Source organism: Phlebotomus argentipes, unplaced genomic scaffold (genome assembly GCF_947086385.1).
Source record: "Phlebotomus argentipes unplaced genomic scaffold, Phlebotomus argentipes genome assembly scaffold_18, whole genome shotgun sequence".
Classification (NCBI taxonomy): domain Eukaryota; kingdom Metazoa; phylum Arthropoda; class Insecta; order Diptera; family Psychodidae; genus Phlebotomus; species Phlebotomus argentipes.
In genome coordinates this window covers 11,670,454-11,689,452 of record NW_026776177.1, presented here as the reverse complement: position 1 = coordinate 11,689,452, position 18,999 = coordinate 11,670,454, and the positions used below count along the sequence as shown (strand labels likewise).

The window sequence follows — 18,999 nt, the reverse complement described above, 5'->3', positions numbered from 1 at the left end:
CAATACGTAACATATCATTTTATTGATTTTGGTGTGGAATATTTTTCTTGATTGTCTTGCCGTATCTTCTGTCGTGTCGATAGGGAATTCGATACTCCCAGAGGAAGCAATCCATGAGGCATGAATTCACGCTCTCCCTTGGAATGTTCAGTCCCTGATCGTCGATCTTCTGCAGAACGTTTTTTATCACCTCCTCGACAATGTAGATCGATGCTCCGCATAACTCCACCTGCTCAGGACCTTGGTTCAAAACGAGGAAATTTTTCATGCACTGAATCATTGTTGGGTTGCACTGAAGTGCTCCGAAGTACGCCAGAACTTTAGCAATGTGATAATCTGAGGAAATCGTCAGGCTATTGATATCAGTGAATTCGCCCAAACCTTCGCCTTTAAATGTGATCCAAATGTCTCTGATAAGCATCTGGGCAAGTCTGTGGAAAGACACTCGCTCTCCCATGAAAGTGGCCTCATCTCGGAATCTAGGGAAGTTCTCAATGATGATCTGAAGCAGTTTCTGGGCTGATTTGTCGCACTGCTTCACACAGTTCTCGAAGTTCCCGTCAAACTTCTCCACGAGCGTCTTCGCGACGTCTTTCAAGATCTCGATTCTGTCTTCTATGAGGCGAAACTTTCCAGCTCCTTCGTCCTCCCGGAAGATCCACATGAGATCGTTAACATTAAGCTGAGAATAGTATTCCGGATTGGTGATGTCCGCTCCGATCCTTCTGGTACGATTTATTGAGGCGCAGAGTGCGTAAAATCCTATATAGCCTTCAACTCTCCACGTTTTGCCAGCATGGGATCCTTTCCAGTAGCAAAAGCTGAGGTTACTCACCAAGAAGATCCAATTCAGGCACTGCGCATCATCAGGCTTCGGGAAGTTTTTATGCTGAGAAAACATTCCAAAATCGATCTCCCCGGAAATTAATTTCTTCAATACTTCCTGAGACAATTTCTCAATGCCATCCCGATTGATTTTCACACGCACTGCGCAATTGACGATGAATTCGCCTGAATCTCTGGGCAAAAGGGCCATTTCTAGAGTTTTTAATGGGCTTGACTGGATGACTTATCTCTGATAACATCAATATAACACAGAGGAAACTAATGCGGGGAATTCCCTTATCAAAGACTCGCAGCGACCAATCAGCGACACGAAACTCACGGCATATTTGACAGCATATTATCGGTAAACTTCAGACTGTGGAAAATGTAAACACGCGTTTTGACAACGCGTCAAAAAGAGAAGAAAAAAGTCTGTGAAAAACTCGCTTTTGCAATTTTTGCAATGGATAGGAGCATTAACAGAAACATAAAGGTAGGAAATGCGGTGCAATACAACGATGAAAGTGAAAATAACTTCTTCTTGCATTGCGATATCATAAAGGAAGAGTTTGAAATCCAAGAAATTTATGAAGAAAATCCAATGGAAAGCCCGTCAGGTTCAGAGTAAGATTGTGATTTCTGTCCTTTTGCAGGTTTTTACCATTATTAATTTATATTGATTTCCTTCCAGAGTTCCGAGCTATAGCAAGAATAATGAGGAGTTTGTTAGCTTCGAGATCACACAATTCACACCACAACGATCTCGACGAGGACAAAACAGAAGGAATAATCTTCAGTGCGTCTATTGCAGCAAGATTTACTATGATAAATACCAATTGGCAACACACATAAAAACCCACATAGAGAAACCCGTGCGATGTTTCATCTGCAAGAGGGTATACAAACACACAGCGAGTCTAAGATTGCATCTTCAGAAGCAACATTATATCTTTAAGACGCCAAAGGAGCTAAAAGCGGAAATGAAGCAAATGCAAAGAGAGGACAAAGACGAGAAAGTTAAAACGGTCGTCAAAATGTAAGTTTTTTTTTAGAGATTCCTTGATAAATTCATGAGTTTTTAATAATTTTCATCTTGTCGTAGTGAAAATCATGAAAAACTCGAAGTTATGATTTGCAAAGTCTGCGAACATACATTCACATCGAAATATCGCTACGAAAGGCATCTCGGGACACATAAAATCTTTCAGTGTGAGACTTGCATGAGAAAGTTTACAAAGAAGCAAGCGCTGCTGGATCACGTGAGTATCCACAAGAATGAGAAGCCCTTTTGCTGTAACCGTTGCGACAAAACATTCAGATTGGAAACACACATGAAGATTCATATGAAGAAGATTCACATGCCATCGACTGGTGAGCCCGAGCACTGCCCCTACTGCGCGAGGAGGTACAACCAGCTTTCTCGCCTGCAGACACACTTGAAGAATTGCCATCGGGGTCTTCCCAGGATTCCCCGATCGGTTCCCAAGTGCACAGTGTGCAGCGAGATCTTCAAGAACATGAGGGAATTGATAGCACATGTGGCCGTACATCGAGACGAGCGACTGGAAAAGATTTTTGAATGTGCAATTTGTGACTTGAAGTTCAGAGTGAAGCACACATTAGCACGGCACATTGAGAAAATCCACTTGCGATTGAGTAATGAATGGAAGAAGAAGCAATACTACAAATGTCCAGATTGCGAGAAATCATACACCAGCAAACACTATATGGAGATTCACAGAAGAATTCACAGCTCTCAGTCTGATGATCAAGTAGACCAGTACATCAACTGTGAAATATGCTCAAAACCATTTAAGACAATGTTTAAACTGAAAATTCACATGAAGAACCATGAAATTATCGATAAACTGGGAAAAATGTGTCCCTATTGTTTAAAGGTTTTCGATAAGAACAAGACCAGTTTGATAAACCACTTGAGAGCGGGCCATCGTGGACTTCCTTTCAACACTAAAGGTAAGCTGAATGAGGTAAATGAATTAGGCAATGTAATATCGTGTGTTTACTTCCTTTCAAGATCCACCCTTCAGATGCGGCGTTTGCAAGGATGTTCAAAAGACATTGGACGACCTGAAGAAACACGTTATAATGCACGCGGATGATTTTAAGTGTGAGGAATGCGGGAGGAATTTTCACAGCACGAGCACACTAAGGAAACACTTTAACAAATTTCACTAAATATCAAGCTTTTAAGCGCAAGATTTGAGAAGTAGTTTCCTAAACATTTCATTTCCATGACTGTTAATGATTATAGACATAGATAATAATTAAAGATAAGAATATAAGTAAAGTATTAGTGTAAATATGCAAGACATGATTGTACAGATAAAAATCTATGGAATAATTGCGGAAAAACTCGAGGCAATATTAATGTATTTTAATTAAGAGAATATTCCATGCTTCTTGATTCTCATCAAATTTACAGCACAAAAGTCCGAGAAGGACAAAAATGATTATGATCAACGAATTCCAAAAGAATCCTTGTAGCCTAGTTTGAAGCTAGTTTAAGACAAACCTCAAAATTCAAATCTTAATTCTTTTATAATATAAAAATTATGCTAATAAACAGAGGGAAGCATCCTGTTGCACTTAACTGACAAGAATTTTTTGTTCCTTATTCAGATCATGAAATCAGGATCTCGGCAAGGAATCTTGGTTTGCATTGAATGATCGATTGCAATATCTGTGAATTGTTTGAAACTTTGAAAGTACAGTTTCACCACCGTGCCTGCAGCGCCGCGAGGTGTTCGAAAGAGCGGCCATTGTGTGAATTTGCGGGTGAGAGAGAGTTTTTTCGAGGGAGTCTGACCAAAACAGCTTCTAATCTCAGTAAATACTGCAAATAATGTCCCGCTAGTGTGCACAACCCCTCACTAGGGCTGCTGAGAAGAGAGATTAAGCAAACAATTGAACCTGCCTGGCCATCCGATGCGAGAGTGAGCCAGGTAACCTGTCGGCTGAAGAATCTCGATGTGGCGTTGATTTTGAGCCTCAGCGCGATTTCATTACAACATTGTAACCATAAGCGGGAAATTGGAGTCCTCCACGGTGTCGAGAGTGATCACCCGCAGCGCAAAACGGAGGATGTACCAGCAACAGAGCCTCATATCCTGTCCGCCTGACGCCAATCGGATCATGACGGTGAGAAAGGCAATTGTTTACGCGCGAGCGGCCGACTGACGCACTCTCCCTGTCCTTGCAGGCCAACAACAATGGCATGATGAACTACATGATCGGCACCTACCCGCCGGAGGTGGACGTGAAGCTGAAGAAGCTGGCGTTCTTCGACATCCTCGCGACGCTCGTCAATCCGAGCCTCCTGGCGCCCACGTCGTCGCAGCGTCTCCACGAGAACAGCCTGCACTTCACGCTCACGCCCGCCCAGGCCACCGAGATCGCCACCAACCGGGACATCCGGAACGCCTCGCGGGTGGAGCACACGGTGCAGGTGCAGCTGAGGTTCTGCCTCATGGACACAACGACTGAACAGGACGACTACTTCCCGCCCAACATCTCTGTCAAAGTGAACGGGAAGCAGTGCCAATTGCCGGTGAGTTGTCTGCGCTCTCCGCGCGAGCCCCGGAGCCCCGGAAGAGGCCGGGGAGTGTGCAAAGGTGCGGCGCAGTGAAATTTCGAGAAAAGTGTAAACCTGATTTACGAGGTTTAAACCTAAACCTCGCTGAGATAAAATGGCGAAGCTTATGAGATTCACACAAAGCCACGTGTGTGTGAACACAAGTGTATTTATAGCTTCAATTCGGGCCATTGCCTCAAAGCTCACTTTGGGTTTAGCCTGGAAAAGACTTGGAATGGGTTTTGAGTGCATTATTGTTAAAGTACGGAGATTCTAAGCGATTTTCCAAAAAATCGATACTGAGAAATTCCTGTGAATGGAAAATTCTCTCCTTTGAGCTCATCGTCTTGAGACAATTTTTCTTCACCGGTCAATGAACTTTGACTTTAAGCCATTTAATATTCTCAGCATTGTCAAAGCTTTGCAGGATTTAAGAAAATAATTTTCCTTGAATATAAATAGTAAGTGCTTAGTTAGGATTATATTGCTCGAAATTGTCCCGTTTGATTGGTGCTGAAGTATTTCAATGGCATTGATTTATCTCATAATTCTGATTATCTTCTAGAATCCCATCCCGACAAATAAGCCTGGTGTTGAGCCAAAACGTCCACCGAGACCTGTAAATATCACTGGAAATGTAAAGCTAGCGCCGCTCGTCACGAACACAATCCAAATCAGCTGGTGTACTGAATTCAACCGCGGTCACGTCGCGTCAATTTATCTGGTGAGTTTTGAAGGCGTCACAGAAGTTGTATCTTCTCTAAGAGTTGATTTTCCTCCGACAGGTGAGGAAGTTGTCATCAGTTCAGCTTCTGCAGCGACTCAAGACGAAGGGAATCAAGGCTGCCGACGTGACGAGGGCTTTGAGTGAGTGGCAAGTGCGTCTGTGTCTGCTGAAGAGATCCTAACGCCTTTTTTTCTCTCTGCAGTTATTGACAAATTGAAGGAGGACGCAGACTGTGAAATTGCCACAACAATGCTAAGGGTGTCGCTGACTTGTCCTCTGGGGAAGATGAGAATGACAACACCGTGTCGAGCGTCAACTTGTTCTCATTTGCAGTGCTTCGATGCGTGTCTCTATCTGCAGATGAACGAGCGGAAGCCCACGTGGAACTGTCCTGTGTGTGATAAGCAAGCGGTGTACGAGAACCTGGTCATTGATGGGTGAGTTGCTGATCAGCTGTGCTGAGATTGATGACTGATTGCAATGTTTTCTGCAGGTATTTCCAGGAAGTGATCGCGTCGAAGGATCTGGGCGCTGACAGTAATGAGATCCAGCTGCACAATGACGGATCTTGGAGTGCACATGTTCTGAAATCGGACACACAAGCGCTGGACACACCTATTAAGACATTGCAAAACGTTGAGATTATATCAGACGACTTAGGTGAGTGCGAATCACTTGGCAAACTCCTTTATCGCTCTCTCTAATTTGGTTGTTTTCCGCCAGAAGTCATATCGACAAAATGTGCAAAATCCGAGAATGCAACTGGCAACCAAGGAGCAGCAGAACCATCTTCAACGACTGGTGAAACGGTGCGTTTCCCACAGAGGCGATTATATCTCTGTTCTCACCTGTTTCTCAATTGATTTCCAGGTGGACTTGACACTGAGTGATTCCGATGAGGATTTACCGCTTAAACGAAAGCAAAACTCTGGCAATCGTTAGCTCACTTCCCTCTTCCCAAATTTTAATTTAACCCGAGAGAGCTTCTTTTCTCTTTTCTGTTTCGTCACTTGTGAAATAAATTGGAGTAAATAAAATAAGATTTAATGAAACATTCAATGATTTTCATGTCTTATTTCATTTAAATATAAAATAAAAATATCTCCTTTAGACAAAAAAAAAAAGAATAAAATACATTTGATCATTTTACACTTAAGAGAATTCCTTTTTTTTGGTTATACATTTCTCCACTGCAGAAATGCAACGAACTGCTGATGGAGAGAAATATTGGCTATTTAATGCTTTTTTCTATCTTCCTCTTACAATGTAATAACTATATTTGTTGATTTCAATGGAGTAATTTTTTTTTACACTTTTCAATATAATGTACTTTGTTTTCAAAGAAGCTAACTATTCACGATGAACCACCAACTTGTAATAATTTAATTTTCTCACCACTACTCTAGCAACAATGCTTATTTGCTGTATTTCACAAAGAAGAAGAGTTGGTTATACATTCGTCATTCGCCCTATCCTTTAGTTTATATAATTTATGCAATGCAGTTTACTTATATTGATTTGAAATCCACTCTGCGCTCCTCTCTCCCAATGTGATTGATTTGACTACCCACCCGGTGATTTTTGGCGTCGCCACCCACAAATTATCTATTGCTACTGTGGCACAATTCGCCGCTGGAGCTGGACTCCGTGTAGCTGGGCGTGCCCTCGGTCCACGTGGGCGTCGAGCCCTCGCCAGACGTCCACGCCAAGCCACCCTTGGAGCCGTAGTGGCTGCTCCCCGACGAGATGTCCATGCCCAGGTGACTGTGCACGCGAATCTCTGAAATGCTGCGCAGAGAAGAGTGATTAATAATTAGCACACGGACAAGAAAAAAAGCAAGGAGGCTAAATTCGAAGGCACAACTTGAGTATTTCTATATTTAACACGAGTCATTCTATGGTGTTTGAAGAACATCAAACTTAGGAGAACTTGTAACAACACTGGCAGTACAACATTTGATTTATATCAATGAACAATATATATTTAATCTCTCATGTTGTGCATGAACAATCGTCAAATTTACATCAGGATCTACGTAATTCTCTATAAGTATTTGCTCAGAAAACCTTTCCTAATATGATTTGAGGAAAAAATACACCACTAGCAAGCCTAAGTATAACATCTAAAAGAAAGTTCAACTGAATCACACTCACTGAAGAGTTCTTTTTTTTGCTCAAAAACTGACCAAATCAGTCAACTTGTGCCTTGTTCACGCATCGTCTCAAGAAAAGAACAACGAAAGAGTGGAGAAAAAGCACAAAAGACTCACTTTGGTGGGCAGAAAGAAATGCTTAGGTGGAATCTTTTACCTCACAACATCCTCTTCGTACGACGTGGAAGCCATCGTCTTGTTGCTGCCCGCAGCTGCTCCTGGCGACGAGTGATGCTTGGCCAGACTAGAACTATACTCGGAGATGTCATCGAACGGCGGCGGCGGCGTTGAGCATCCAGACGGCGCCGTTCCTGCAAGAACACGAAAACATTGCTCAGTTCGCGGGCTCTTTTCTCCAGGCGGTTTGGCACAGAGAAAGAGTAAATCTCTGTGACATTATTAGGGTTAGTAGATGGTTAGACACGCTTCTACTCTTCAAAAATACTGGTCTTTGGATGATTGGTGAAGACTACCTGTTGATGAGTGATCCAAGAAATCATCACTGGCAGGATTCCCGCGATTAGAGTCCACGAGTTTACGGTTATTTGGCGACTTTCGTGGCGGAACGGGCGGTGGGACTTTGGACTTTTGAATCTTTGACTTGCTTTGCTTCAGTGGCGGCTGCTGCACATTCGCCGCCACATTTTGATTATTACTCGCAACAGACGGAAGTGTCGAAGTCTTATTCTTATGTGGAGTATTCTTCATTATTGAATTCACTGAGTTTTCATAATCGATTCATTGATTAGATACAATTATTAGTTTGTTTTGTTAGTGACCATTTTCCATGCGTTTGTCCATCCAATTGCACAATTTATTATTTGGCAGCATGTGAAATGTAAAGATAACGACTTGAGTTTATGCAAAATAACTTGTTGGGTTTCATGCTCAAACATTAATTCTACTCTTTTTTGTCTCTCTTTGTCAACAGTTTCTCGTGTGAGTGTTTATGTGTGAAAATGTGCTTTAGTGAGCTTCTACCATGTACGTTTTGAAAATTTGCATCAAATATGCATCAAATTTACCCGGATTGGTTGCTGAATTGCTAGTACTATTGGTAAATTGGGGATGGTTGGTCTCCCCTGGGAATGCTATAAGAATGCCAAAGAAAACAAGAGAAAAAAAACATTGTGTTAGTTTCATCATCACACTCAAAAGCGCGCGCGCGCACTTTTCATGCAATCTGCATTTTTTCTATATTATTACTAAAATATGTGTGAGAAATTTTACCTTGAAATTCAATATCATTAGTTGATGCCTTTGCCATCATCTTCGAAATACTTTTTCGCTTCGACGGCGAATGTTTGAGAGCTGGAAAAGAGATTCACAGAAGAAAAGCATGTGTCAATGAATAAGAACCGTATTGAGAGTGTTTCTCATTCCTCTGAAACACTCTGAGTGAAAAATCACAAAAAATATGAGTACAAAGTAAAATAAACACATCATTCCTTGTTCATCGGAAAAAAATACCCAGTCAAAATCACATTTCAGTTTGGTTATTTATCCACCCTGCTCGTGAAAATAAATAAATGAGAGGAAAAAACATGATTTATTGTCAATGAGGAGGTTATAATAAAAATAAAGTAAACTACAAGTGAAAGAAAACCATCTCTAAATTAATTGCTACATGGAATAATTTTGCCTCGTCAAATGTATGGGAGGAAAAGAAGAAAATTACCAATATATACTGGGGTGGAAAAGAGGGATGGAAAGAGAGAAAGATGGAAAATCAATTTACACAAGATTACCTATATAACTGGTGACCAAAGTACGAAATTTTCTATGATTCCCTTTAATCTCAGGAAGGTCCACTTAGCGGCAGAGAGTAAGAAAAATTTATACAGTCGTTTAATCTCTCGTCCTGAATCTCAACAAATATAATAAAACATTTCGCAGAGAGAACAGGAAGACAGAAAGAAAGCGATAGAATTCTACAAGAGTTGGACTTTCTGTCAACAAGATTGATAATTAGAGAGTATATAAATAATTCCTATTTCCAATGTTTTGGGCCAATAGGTGTACACAAAATCATAATCATTGGAAAAAAACGAATGATTTCACCCCACTGAGTGACAATGTTGAGACATAAAATTTCATACGTACGTGATGGAATTTTCTTGAAGACAGTTTTTGCCATGAAATCTTGAAATCTTTGAGCATAGAACGACGGCCGACAAACAGATACTGTGTCCTGAAATTCAAATGAACACACATGACTGAACAGCTAATCGATTATGCTTCGCCAAAGCTTACCCCATCGTGAATAATACTTTTGAACGTGTGTTCCAGCTTTTTCTTGAGTCTATACGACTGAAGTATGTCTATGATGCCAATAAACAGCAAGAGTCTTTCACCCTTTTCACTCCTCGCTGGAATTCCACCGGGTCTGTGAAGAGAGACATTTCAATCAATTAACAATTCATCGCCATCCAAAGTGGTTTTCGCTCCAAAAGGGATTCCGAAAACACCAAATTATTCACAAGCTACACGAACAGTTTGTCCCCAATCTGCGCTTTCATTTCGCCACAGGCGAGAACATGTGCCAAAAAGGCAAGGAAAACTTCTAGCAAGACAATAAACAGCAACATATGTGATAAGCTTGCTGATAATAATTTATTAAAGTGCCTAGAGTGACTCTTTCTCACTTTATTGGTCTATTTAGCAAACTCTGTGCGTGCAAAAAGTCTCTAGAGAAGTTTCGCAAAATTAATAGCGAAGAACAGCACAGTTTCAGACCAATTAGACACCATTTCCACCAAAATTATATTGAATTCCATGGATGTTTAAGAGTGTAAGAGCTTTAGAATGAATTCGCGTCATACTTTTTTTTTATAATTCTGTATCATTTGTAGCTTGAACAATAGTAGAATAATGTTTATTTGTACTCACGGAACGTCATCCTCATCATCAATTGGCTCACTGGCCGCTTGTATGCTCTCCATCGCCGTGGAGTGCGCCACAAGTCTCTGCCGATTCACTGAGCGACTGCGATTGAGTGCCGTGGCGCCCCCGGATCGCCTCTCCCGCCGATCTCTCTCATCCCCCGCCCCGTCAAGTGACGTGTCCGCCTGGAAGTCCTCACTCTCTCGCAGCTGAGCATTCTTCTCCTCCTGCTTGTCCTTCAAACTCAAGTCCAGATTGTGAACACCCACCAAGAGTGAATAGTCCATGATCTTGAACGACTCCAGCACGCGACAGTCGCGCTGGATTGTTTTTATCAGCGCATTGTACGTGTCCGCCTCGAGGAAGATGCCATTCGGATGGTGCTCCATGAAGTCCAGATCCTTGTATGTCGGTGACTTCTTCTCCTTTTCCGCTTTGTTGGCTCGCCTCTTGTACGTGGACCCCTTCAGATCGTACTTTAAATGCATCCTCACATACGACGGCAACAAATTATTCATCACAATTAAGCGCACATTCTTGCTATTGCACTGAAAGCAGTAGAGGCCGAAGAACTTGGGCAACAGCGTCCGCGGATTCTGATTCAGATTCATGTAATAGCCGGGCAGGAGTTTCTGCAGAAACTCACCCTCCTTGTGTTGTACCGTCTTTATGATGAACTCATCATCATCGGTTAAGTAAAATATTGATCCAGACGCTCCCGGATTGGATAACTCACGCAATGGTTGCGAGCACATCGACATCTAGGGGAGACGAATGATTGTCAAATGTGAATTTGGCAGAATCCTATTAATGCGACACTCACCATAAAATCATCCGGTTGGATACCAAACAAATCTCTAAAGTAACGGAATGCAATCGGAGCATAAATCTTAAATCTAAACTCGCTATAGTGATGTGCTGGTGTAATACTTGAACCCTCCGGTGGGAAGGATATCGTCTCAATCTCCCAGAAGTCCATCATTAGGAGATCCCTCTTTGGCTTGGACGCCAAACTTCCCACCTGAAATAGAAAGCACAGCATGAGGAAGCATTCTCAGCACGTAGACACACACATCGTATTGATCTGTAAAAAGCTATACTATTTTTAAATTCCAATTATATCTTGTCAGAGCAAAAGAATAATCATCTGTTCAATCATTAATACAGAATATGAATACAGAGTTGTTCATCGCACAGAAATAAAAATTCATTGCCAATGGGAGTGCTTAGGAAACACATAGTTGACTCCACATAATCAATTTGCTCTATAGCCTTTATCATTGATATTATTTCCCCCCACAATGAAGACACCATTGACCTTTGATATCGGCCAAAGTGTAGTAAAATTTCCATTCTACATGCTAAAATATTGCGTGTTGACTTAATTTGCTAACAAGCACGTTTCTATCTGATTGGAATTTAACGTGGGATGATGAATAGGGAAAAACTGAGCTTTTTTCCCCCCTTAATGCGATAGTCGATAAAGTAAGCAATTATGAAGGGATTCACAGCAGTCGCTACAAATCACTCTAATCCCATTGCAAAATAAATCACTCACTAAATTCATTACCGCGCCGAAGAAGTGACGTGAAAACTTCTGTCGCGCGTTAATTAAATTTTCAGCAGAATGTTTTCATTTGGGCAAAATATAGCATGAAAATCTCTCCTGGAATTCACACCTTTTCAGCCACTTCGAGTGATAATTGTTCACTCTGTCCATTGCATTTGCAACACTGTTTACTCAACAGAGATAAGGAAGAGACAATAATGAAACTGTAGGTAGAGAAAATGTCCACAAGTCTCTCTTGAAGCTAATAAATGACTGATTTCAACCCAAATCTGGCACAATGTTATGGAATAAAATACATTTTTGCCTCTTTAAGCACATCTGGAAGGTAATGTTTTGTGGTACAATAAATAAATGTGTCTTCTGAAGCGATGAATTCGCACAATTGGTCTATTTCAGAAGCACTGCATAAGCATAAGCTTGTCCTTAGCAATTCAACATGACAGCACAATAAATTGCAAAACAATAAACTGTGAAACATGCTTGTTTTTCCTATTGACCCCTATATTAGAAAATCCCTTGAGACACCGTGAAAAGCACGTGAATGGGAAAGAATTTGCCCTCGAGTGCGTCACTATCAGCGCTGTGATAAGGAAATTCACGAAATGGCTGTTGTGGCGATAAGAAAAAGCCCGGAATTGTCGGTGATTATCCCAATTTCGTCATTGCGTGAGGAGGTCGATATTTTGTTTCCCAGGACTGAAGTCATACTCCTCAGCGTGAAGGCAAGCGAGTGACCATGTGAGAGATTTTTCTTTGTGCGAACTCGTGAGTTATGACGAAATGAGGCCAGCGAGCTGATGTATTTACCGTGTGCTGAATTCCCAATTGGATCGATCCCATAATCTGTGATGTTTGGATCTTCTTGTAGGTGATTTCACCGCCTTCGCCCACTCGCCGATGCCCAATCTTGCGCTCCTTCTCCGTCTTGTACCTGGACCGAGCGGAGCGCACCATCGTGTCACTGCCCACATCGGAGCCCTCTTTGCCGCCCAGACCTATGGAAGACGAGATAAACGTGAGATTGCAGCGGAAAAGAGAAGCGCTGGAGAAATTCGAGGAAAAACACAGGAAGTCTTCTCTCCGTTCGAACTATTCACTGATACTGTAATCGATACTATCGCGAGCATCTCACGACCTGCTTCAGGATGAGAAGTCTTACCGTAAAAACTGATTCTTCTTGAATAATGACAAAATTTTTTACATATCATGACGGACACTATTCATTTCATCCTGATTTTAAATCCGATTTTCTCCTTTCCAAAACTTCCCGAGCACTAATTACAGAGTTTCCAAACAAAGGTAAAGCCATTAATGGGTATTTTTGTGCCACCTGAGCAACACAAAATCTGGCGCATGGAATTTTGCAGAAATTTTTATGGCCCAAGTTGAGAATGTTAACATGTGCAAAAGCTTGAATGAATATTTTAACTTAGTTCATCGTATTTCCCAAAACAATCGGGTGGAAAGTGGAAAATCAACAATTAAAAAGCGATATCGTCAGATTCTGACCTAAAATTTACATTTAAATGATCAGACTTTGAATTTATACGCTAAACTCCTAAATTCTGATTTCGTGGGTCAAATCTCGACGTCTGAATTCCTTTTTATATCTTTTTGGAATTGCAGAAGCATTATTCTCAGATTGGCAAGCACGAGAATCATATGAAGCGTGAGTGCATTCTGATTACACGTGAATCCCATCCTTGGGCTCGATCAAAACATCTCGCGAGATGACTCATGCCTTTCTATTGACACTGCGAGTGCCGTTTTTGACTCACTGCCCACCGAAGGTGAGTCAAGGCAGCGTGTCGTCTCGGGGGCCGCCTGAGCGTGTCCGGGAAGCCCCAGCGGTGCGGCGCCAAGCCCCGAGACTTTGAGGTGTGCCTCTCGCCATGGACAGTATCGATTGACGGAGTCGCTTTTGGACGTGGCCCCAGAAACCGCCCCTCGGGAGGCGCACAAGCGCCCCGCGGGGCGCCACTGCCCAGCCAACTCACCGTCATTGTCTCCCAAGTCGCGACTCGTGGACTGAATGGTGGGAATTTCAATTTCTTCGATTGAATTCACATTGTCTCCCGAAGCCATTTTATTTGTTGTTCACACTTTCCTCCAGCCACAATTTCTCTCACTCACTCATCGGAGATCGCGTCTCCGCCACACGTCACGCACTCGAGCACTGCACAACTTCACGAATTGCTCTTTTTGCGGCCTAATTTAATAAAAGGAATTGATTTTTTATCATTTTCTTCTTTGGAATTTTCACATCACTGCTCGCCTGCGTGATTGTCACACGAAATTGCTCACTTTTGCTCTTTTGCACCTCACTGAGCGCCGGAGCGAGAGAAAGAGACGGATGGATGCTTGGATAATCCGAGCTGTCAGAATCTGAGGAATCTGACTGTCATAACCTCAGAAATTGCTTGGAGAAAAACAGCGGGGGATTTTCATTGATTTCCCTGCAGTTTTGCGGCAACGTACCTGAATTTCTAATGGAAATTGATTGAGTATGTAGTCTTGTATCATTATTAGTTAGTGTTGCTAAAAGTCACGCTTTTTTGCAGGCTGTGTGATGATGAAAAACTTGGTGGTGTTCAAGTCTGCAGTTGAGGAGAGTTTCCAGCAGGAAATGCTCGAGAAGTTCTCAGAACATCACATTTCCGCGACTTTCATTTCTCCTCTGATCTTCAGCTTCAAAAACCTGCAATCCTGGGGTAGAATTCTCAAGGAGAGCAACACTAAATTCACAGGAATTATCTTCACCAGTCCCAGGGCAGTTGAGGCATCTGCAGAGGCTATCGAAGGAGAGAGCGTCCATCCTTCATGGCAAGAGGCTTGCAATTACTGTGTAGGACCATCCACTTCCATTTTGCTGGCTTCGAAAATTAATCTTCACTGCCATGGAGAAGAATCAGGCAATGCTGAAGCACTTTCGGCCTTCATTTTGCAGGATTTGCACAAGAAAGGCATAGCGAATGGCACTTTTCTCTTTCCCTGTGGAAACTTAAAGCTTGGCATTTTAGAGAGAAAACTCCAAGAAGGTGGATTTGCAGTGAATCCCATTGAAATTTACGAAACAATCTGTAATCCGACACTTGGAGAGGAGATAGAAAACAATTTCCCAGAGAATGCAGAATTCTTGCTGTTCTACAGTCCTTCATGTGTGAAATTCACACTTCCACTCCTCCGAGAAAAGTGCAATGCTGTGGAGAAATTCAAGTTTTTGGCAATTGGACCGAGTACGAAGAAGGCAATTGAAGAAGAAGGTTTAGAAGTCTTCAAGGCATGTGAGAAGCCCACGTTCGAGTCTGTTCTGGAGGTGCTGTCGTGAATTCTATTAAATTTTACAGGTGTTGTTTTATTAAAATTGAACAAATACTAAAAGTGGGTAGAAGAATTTCTGCAGTTGCAATTCAAAGCGAGCTGGTTTTGCCTACCAGTGGGCGCCTGCTGGTCCGCTTGCCCGATGGCAGCGACTCCTCCGGCCGGAGTTGCGCAACCCTGCAGTGACATTTCATATGTTTTGTTTTTGCACACATTGAGTGTGTCACTCGGAGGTATTTTGGCGAAAAGCAGTGGGAAATTGGTGGAAAAGCCCACCGGTGTGTACTGCAGGCGCTCCGCCGCGATCCCGCGCACCCTTATCAGCCACTCTCCGCAGCTCCCAGTGCGAATTTGGTGGTGAAAAGCGCGATTGTTTGAGAGGGCGTCTCGCTGTCATTGTCACTATATATAGGTATAGATAGAATTTTCTCACGGGCTTTTTGGTTCTTTGGCGGCCCCAGTGCGCCCCCGTGGGGCCACTTCCGGTGCAGCTACACACTCTAACCGCGGCCCGTGGTGGTGACAGTGGCACTTGGGCGGCAGGATGAGTTCCAATCACTCAAAATCGAAGGAGAAGGAGCGCAAGAACGACTTGGACCCAATCAATCGTCTCGGAGATGCTCAATCAATTTTCGGTGAGTAATCTTTGTCTCTGTCCCCCTCGCGTCGCCTCACGCATCTCTCCCATACAGATTGGTGGTCAATGGCCCAGCTGGCCGCTCAGGAGTACTTCACGCGCCTCCACACGACGCCCAATCTCGGCGGCCAGATGCCCTTCGGACGCGCCGACATCGCCGCGATGCTCAATCCGGCCGCGATGGGACTCACGGGAGATCTCAACGACCCACAGAAGATGGCCATGGCCGAGGCGCACAGGGTGAGTGTCACACAATTTTTGAGCAGCTCGCGAATGACGCCACTGACGCCTGTTATCCTCCCACAGCTTGGTGACATCTCCGCCCTCCTGGCCAAGAGCTACGGCATGAGCGTCCCGACGACCAGCGACAGGAACGACGCGGTCAACACCACAGCGCCCTCGACGTCGTACGAGGAGATCAATCGCAAGTCCAACGAATCTCAACCGATCATTACGAATTCATCACAGCTGGGTTATCATCCAGGCAACTTTGGTGAGTCCTAAAGGATTTCCTTGCTTTCTTCTCGCGTACATTCAAGGCTTTAGCCTCTTCTTCGATTCCACGCTTTCGGAACTGAATTTGAAGAAATCTGAATCAGATTTTAAATTTAAAACTACTATGAATTGTGACAGTATTGAAAAATTTGCGTTACAGCGATAACATGACTAGTTAATCATAAAAACGCCATCCTTTGGCTATTTTTCTGAGAATGAATGATGAGAAAACAATGGCTATGCGAATTATCATTCTAAAGTTTGATTTTTGTATGTAGAAGTGACTAAAGAACTCTTTTTCTTTATTATTTCTGCAGATCTCGCATCATTGGCATCTAAATCTCGTCTCTTCAAGGGTTATATGCAGGAAATGACAGGGTAAAATAATACTCTTAGCATTATTCCGTGGATTTCATTCCTATTAATTTCCCTTTGCTTTCTTTTTAATCCCAACACAGATCTACGCAATCCGATGAGAGGTATTTTCCCTGATATTTCTCTTAAAAAAAAAATCAGTTAATAAATGTGAAATTGTGTTATTTTTAGCGATTCCTCGTCCTTGTTGGGCGTGCGTTTGCCCCCAGACACTGAGATAATAAAGTACACGTCTTCGAAGGGGGGACCCAAAGTGCCAGGTACAACAAAACGTGGCCGTAAGAAGACCATTTCACTTGATCCAAATCCCTTAATAGGTGGTGTCGATGATCAAGAAAGCCCCACAGGGCTTGCTTTCGATGCGGCTAAACGTCCACGCTTGGTGAGTTCAATTCCAAAACCATTTTCACTGTTTTCACTAATCTTTGCCATTGAGTGAGGAACTAATTCATGTGTCACGATAATTTATTGAATTAATTTCCATGCTCACGTATTTTTGGGGGAAATGCTTTTGAGAGCGAAACTAACATTGAAATATTGATGTTATACTTTCTTTCTCTAGAGATTTATTGTGTTAATCTTCTGTTTTTTTTTCTCCTTCTTCTTCTTCTGTGTCATTGGAAAAATAGGACTATGATTACAACAAATTCACCAAGCAAAATGATCAAGTGGAGGTGATTAAGTTGCCACCAACGGTGACACAGACAATGCAGTCGAAAGGTGAGGATGAATTTATTGGGGATTTTGGACTTTATGGTAATTTTTCCGCTTGTTCTTTGCCAGCACTGAAAGATGACCTTCCAATGTATCAAACTGAGCCACTCAATCTTGAGGATAAGCATCACAATATGGACTCTGATCCTGACGGTCCTCTCAATTTGTGCACAAAACCAGAGTCAAAGTCACAAATGTCCAAGACTGATAGTGGAACGAGTCTTCAGAATCTCTCGTCCTTCACGGCTGCTTTCGGGTCAAGTCAGCAGTTTGAAGGATCACGTAAGTCGGTCTTTGAGTGGCTTGAGATCAGTTTCTGACTCACTTTCTTGCACTTGCAGTCCAGACGAAGGAGAATCGCCCGAGGAATTTGGGTCGCGGCGTGTCGAAGCCCAAGAAGAACACCGTGGCTTCGCTGCTGGCGCAGAGTCGAGCCGTTGGCTTGAAGCCGTCGATAAGTAGTCAGCACTTGTTGGGTCAGGGCGGCGAGTGTGTTCGCCCGCCTTCGGTGCCGCACCAGGCGAGGAGTCAGGATGGGCAGATGGACGTGTCCACGGACTCCGAGAGCGTGGTGACGGACTACGGTGGCCAGTCGGAGTCTGAGACGGAGGAGACGATCAACCTGGAGGAGTTGCTGGTGCCGTTGAATCAGGGCTGGAGGCGCGAGACGGTGATTAGAGGCCTGACAAAGACTGGCCAGATCATTGGCGATGTGATCTATATGCCGCCCAAGAGTCAGCTGAAGCTCAAGACAATGGAGGATGTGGAGATTGTGATTGAGAAGCAGTATCCAGTGCTGTCCAAGGACAACTTTAGCTTCTCAACGCGCGCCATTCTGGGGACATTCCTCCAGGCACCGCTCACATCGACGCCCGTCACGCGCGAGGAGGATCTCATCAGGATGACGGATGTGGACGTGATGAAGCGTCTCGAGGAGCTCAAGATGTACACGCGTCACACACAATTGGGCGTGGAGCAGAGGATTGAGATTGCGCGACAGCAGCAGGCACTCCGGGATGTCAAGAAGATCGTTAAGGAGGAGAATGCCAAGCGAGAGAAGGTGAGTTTTGTGGTAGTCAACTAATTGAATCCCCCACGATATTCACAATTTCTTTTTGTCCCACCTTCTGCGACGCTATTCGGTTCTCTTTTTTGCATGGAGGCACGTCAGCTGAAGGAACATGAGAAACAAGATAAATCGGAGACACAGCGTCAAGAGCGCCAAATACGCAATCAGCAGGGCACGGAGATGGCGAGGAGGAAGCGCGAGGAAAGTGATCGACAGAAGAATGAGGAGATGCTGCGCAAGATGCAGGAGAAGGAGCTAAAGAAGCAGAAGGCGTCCGAGAGGGAATTAGAAAAGGAGCGGAGGAGACATCACAGTGGATTGGTGAAGTTGCTCGAGATCCGACGCAAGTACGAGGAGAGGGAGAGGAAGAAACATCAGGTAATTAATGCCTGATATTCCCATTAGAGATGATCACTGTTGCTTGTTCATTCTATTCGCACCTCTTGTTGCTTTCCCAAGCAAACACAGTATTCTTTGTGCAGAATTGAAGGGATTTTGCTGTGATTTGTTCTCAATGTTTAACTCCCATAAAATTTCGATCAATACATATTTACACAAGAATTGCAATTAGTAGAATTAGAATTGAAAGTATTCTAGATGATAGATCATTTCTTTGTAGGGAAATAAATTTTATGTCC

General features: G+C 43.2%; 6 protein-coding genes across 18 annotated transcripts in view; 4 read left to right on the top strand and 2 right to left on the bottom strand.

Moving 5' to 3' along the window:
- Nucleotides 1-19: 19 nt before the first annotated feature.
- Nucleotides 20-1,036, bottom strand: LOC132259167 (queuosine 5'-phosphate N-glycosylase/hydrolase-like). Its single transcript, XM_059756719.1, has one exon. The coding sequence runs from the start codon at nt 1,034-1,036 to the stop codon at nt 20-22; it is 1,017 nt and encodes a 338-aa protein (XP_059612702.1).
- Nucleotides 1,037-1,203: 167 nt separating this feature from the next.
- Nucleotides 1,204-3,425, top strand: LOC132260541 (zinc finger protein 569-like). 2 transcript variants are annotated; one of them, XM_059758735.1, is made up of 5 exons: nt 1,205-1,318; nt 1,388-1,449; nt 1,517-1,861; nt 1,928-2,799; nt 2,861-3,425. In XM_059758735.1, exons 1-5 carry the CDS (start codon nt 1,289-1,291, stop codon nt 3,019-3,021), a joined length of 1,470 nt encoding a protein of 489 aa, XP_059614718.1. In that variant the 5' UTR covers nt 1,205-1,288; the 3' UTR covers nt 3,022-3,425. The 2 variants fall into 2 exon arrangements, with proteins under 2 accessions (XP_059614717.1, XP_059614718.1); XM_059758734.1 differs by having other exon boundaries at nt 1,204-1,449.
- Nucleotides 3,426-3,536: 111 nt separating this feature from the next.
- On the top strand, nt 3,537-6,268 carry LOC132260543 (E3 SUMO-protein ligase PIAS1). 2 transcript variants are annotated; one of them, XM_059758739.1, is made up of 8 exons: nt 3,537-3,984; nt 4,046-4,393; nt 4,983-5,141; nt 5,203-5,284; nt 5,347-5,581; nt 5,638-5,804; nt 5,871-5,953; nt 6,015-6,268. In XM_059758739.1, the coding sequence occupies exons 1-8, from the start codon at nt 3,928-3,930 to the stop codon at nt 6,084-6,086; spliced, it is 1,203 nt and encodes a 400-aa protein (XP_059614722.1). In that variant the 5' UTR covers nt 3,537-3,927; the 3' UTR covers nt 6,087-6,268. The 2 variants fall into 2 exon arrangements, with proteins under 2 accessions (XP_059614722.1, XP_059614721.1); XM_059758738.1 differs by having other exon boundaries at nt 5,868-5,953.
- A 274-nt stretch (nt 6,269-6,542) lies between these two features.
- LOC132260540 (phosphatidylinositol 4-phosphate 5-kinase type-1 alpha) lies at nt 6,543-14,054 on the bottom strand. 6 transcript variants are annotated; one of them, XM_059758727.1, is made up of 12 exons: nt 13,748-14,050; nt 12,558-12,745; nt 11,004-11,201; nt 10,187-10,941; nt 9,551-9,683; nt 9,401-9,488; nt 9,046-9,108; nt 8,528-8,608; nt 8,323-8,388; nt 7,771-8,016; nt 7,455-7,608; nt 6,543-6,932 (listed from the first exon to the last, which is right to left on the bottom strand). In XM_059758727.1, exons 1-12 carry the CDS (start codon nt 13,833-13,835, stop codon nt 6,746-6,748), a joined length of 2,247 nt encoding a protein of 748 aa, XP_059614710.1. In that variant the 5' UTR covers nt 13,836-14,050; the 3' UTR covers nt 6,543-6,745. The 6 variants fall into 6 exon arrangements, with proteins under 6 accessions (XP_059614710.1, XP_059614711.1, XP_059614714.1 ...); XM_059758729.1 differs by having other exon boundaries at nt 6,831-6,932; nt 7,415-7,608; nt 13,748-14,054; XM_059758728.1 differs by lacking the exon at nt 9,046-9,108 and having other exon boundaries at nt 13,748-14,049.
- A 73-nt stretch (nt 14,055-14,127) lies between these two features.
- LOC132260545 (uroporphyrinogen-III synthase-like) lies at nt 14,128-15,134 on the top strand. Its single transcript, XM_059758740.1, has 2 exons — nt 14,128-14,254; nt 14,312-15,134. Exon 2 carries the CDS (start codon nt 14,320-14,322, stop codon nt 15,076-15,078), a length of 759 nt encoding a protein of 252 aa, XP_059614723.1. The 5' UTR covers nt 14,128-14,254; nt 14,312-14,319; the 3' UTR covers nt 15,079-15,134.
- A 139-nt stretch (nt 15,135-15,273) lies between these two features.
- The window catches only part of LOC132260538 (bromodomain adjacent to zinc finger domain protein 2B), a 59,035-nt gene continuing 55,309 nt past the window's right edge, over nt 15,274-18,999 (top strand). For 4 of the 6 annotated variants that reach the window (XM_059758723.1, XM_059758722.1, XM_059758721.1 and 1 more), the window contains exons 1-10: nt 15,274-15,706; nt 15,764-15,948; nt 16,015-16,201; nt 16,521-16,581; nt 16,662-16,682; nt 16,750-16,960; nt 17,208-17,298; nt 17,362-17,574; nt 17,634-18,352; nt 18,455-18,739. In XM_059758723.1, coding sequence (XP_059614706.1) covers nt 15,616-15,706; nt 15,764-15,948; nt 16,015-16,201; nt 16,521-16,581; nt 16,662-16,682; nt 16,750-16,960; nt 17,208-17,298; nt 17,362-17,574; nt 17,634-18,352; nt 18,455-18,739 — 2,064 coding nt within the window. In that variant the 5' untranslated portion in view covers nt 15,274-15,615. The remainder of the gene's footprint in view (nt 15,707-15,763; nt 15,949-16,014; nt 16,202-16,520; nt 16,582-16,661; nt 16,683-16,749; nt 16,961-17,207; nt 17,299-17,361; nt 17,575-17,633; nt 18,353-18,454; nt 18,740-18,999) is intronic. The other 2 variants (XM_059758725.1, XM_059758724.1) reach the window with 2 other exon arrangements.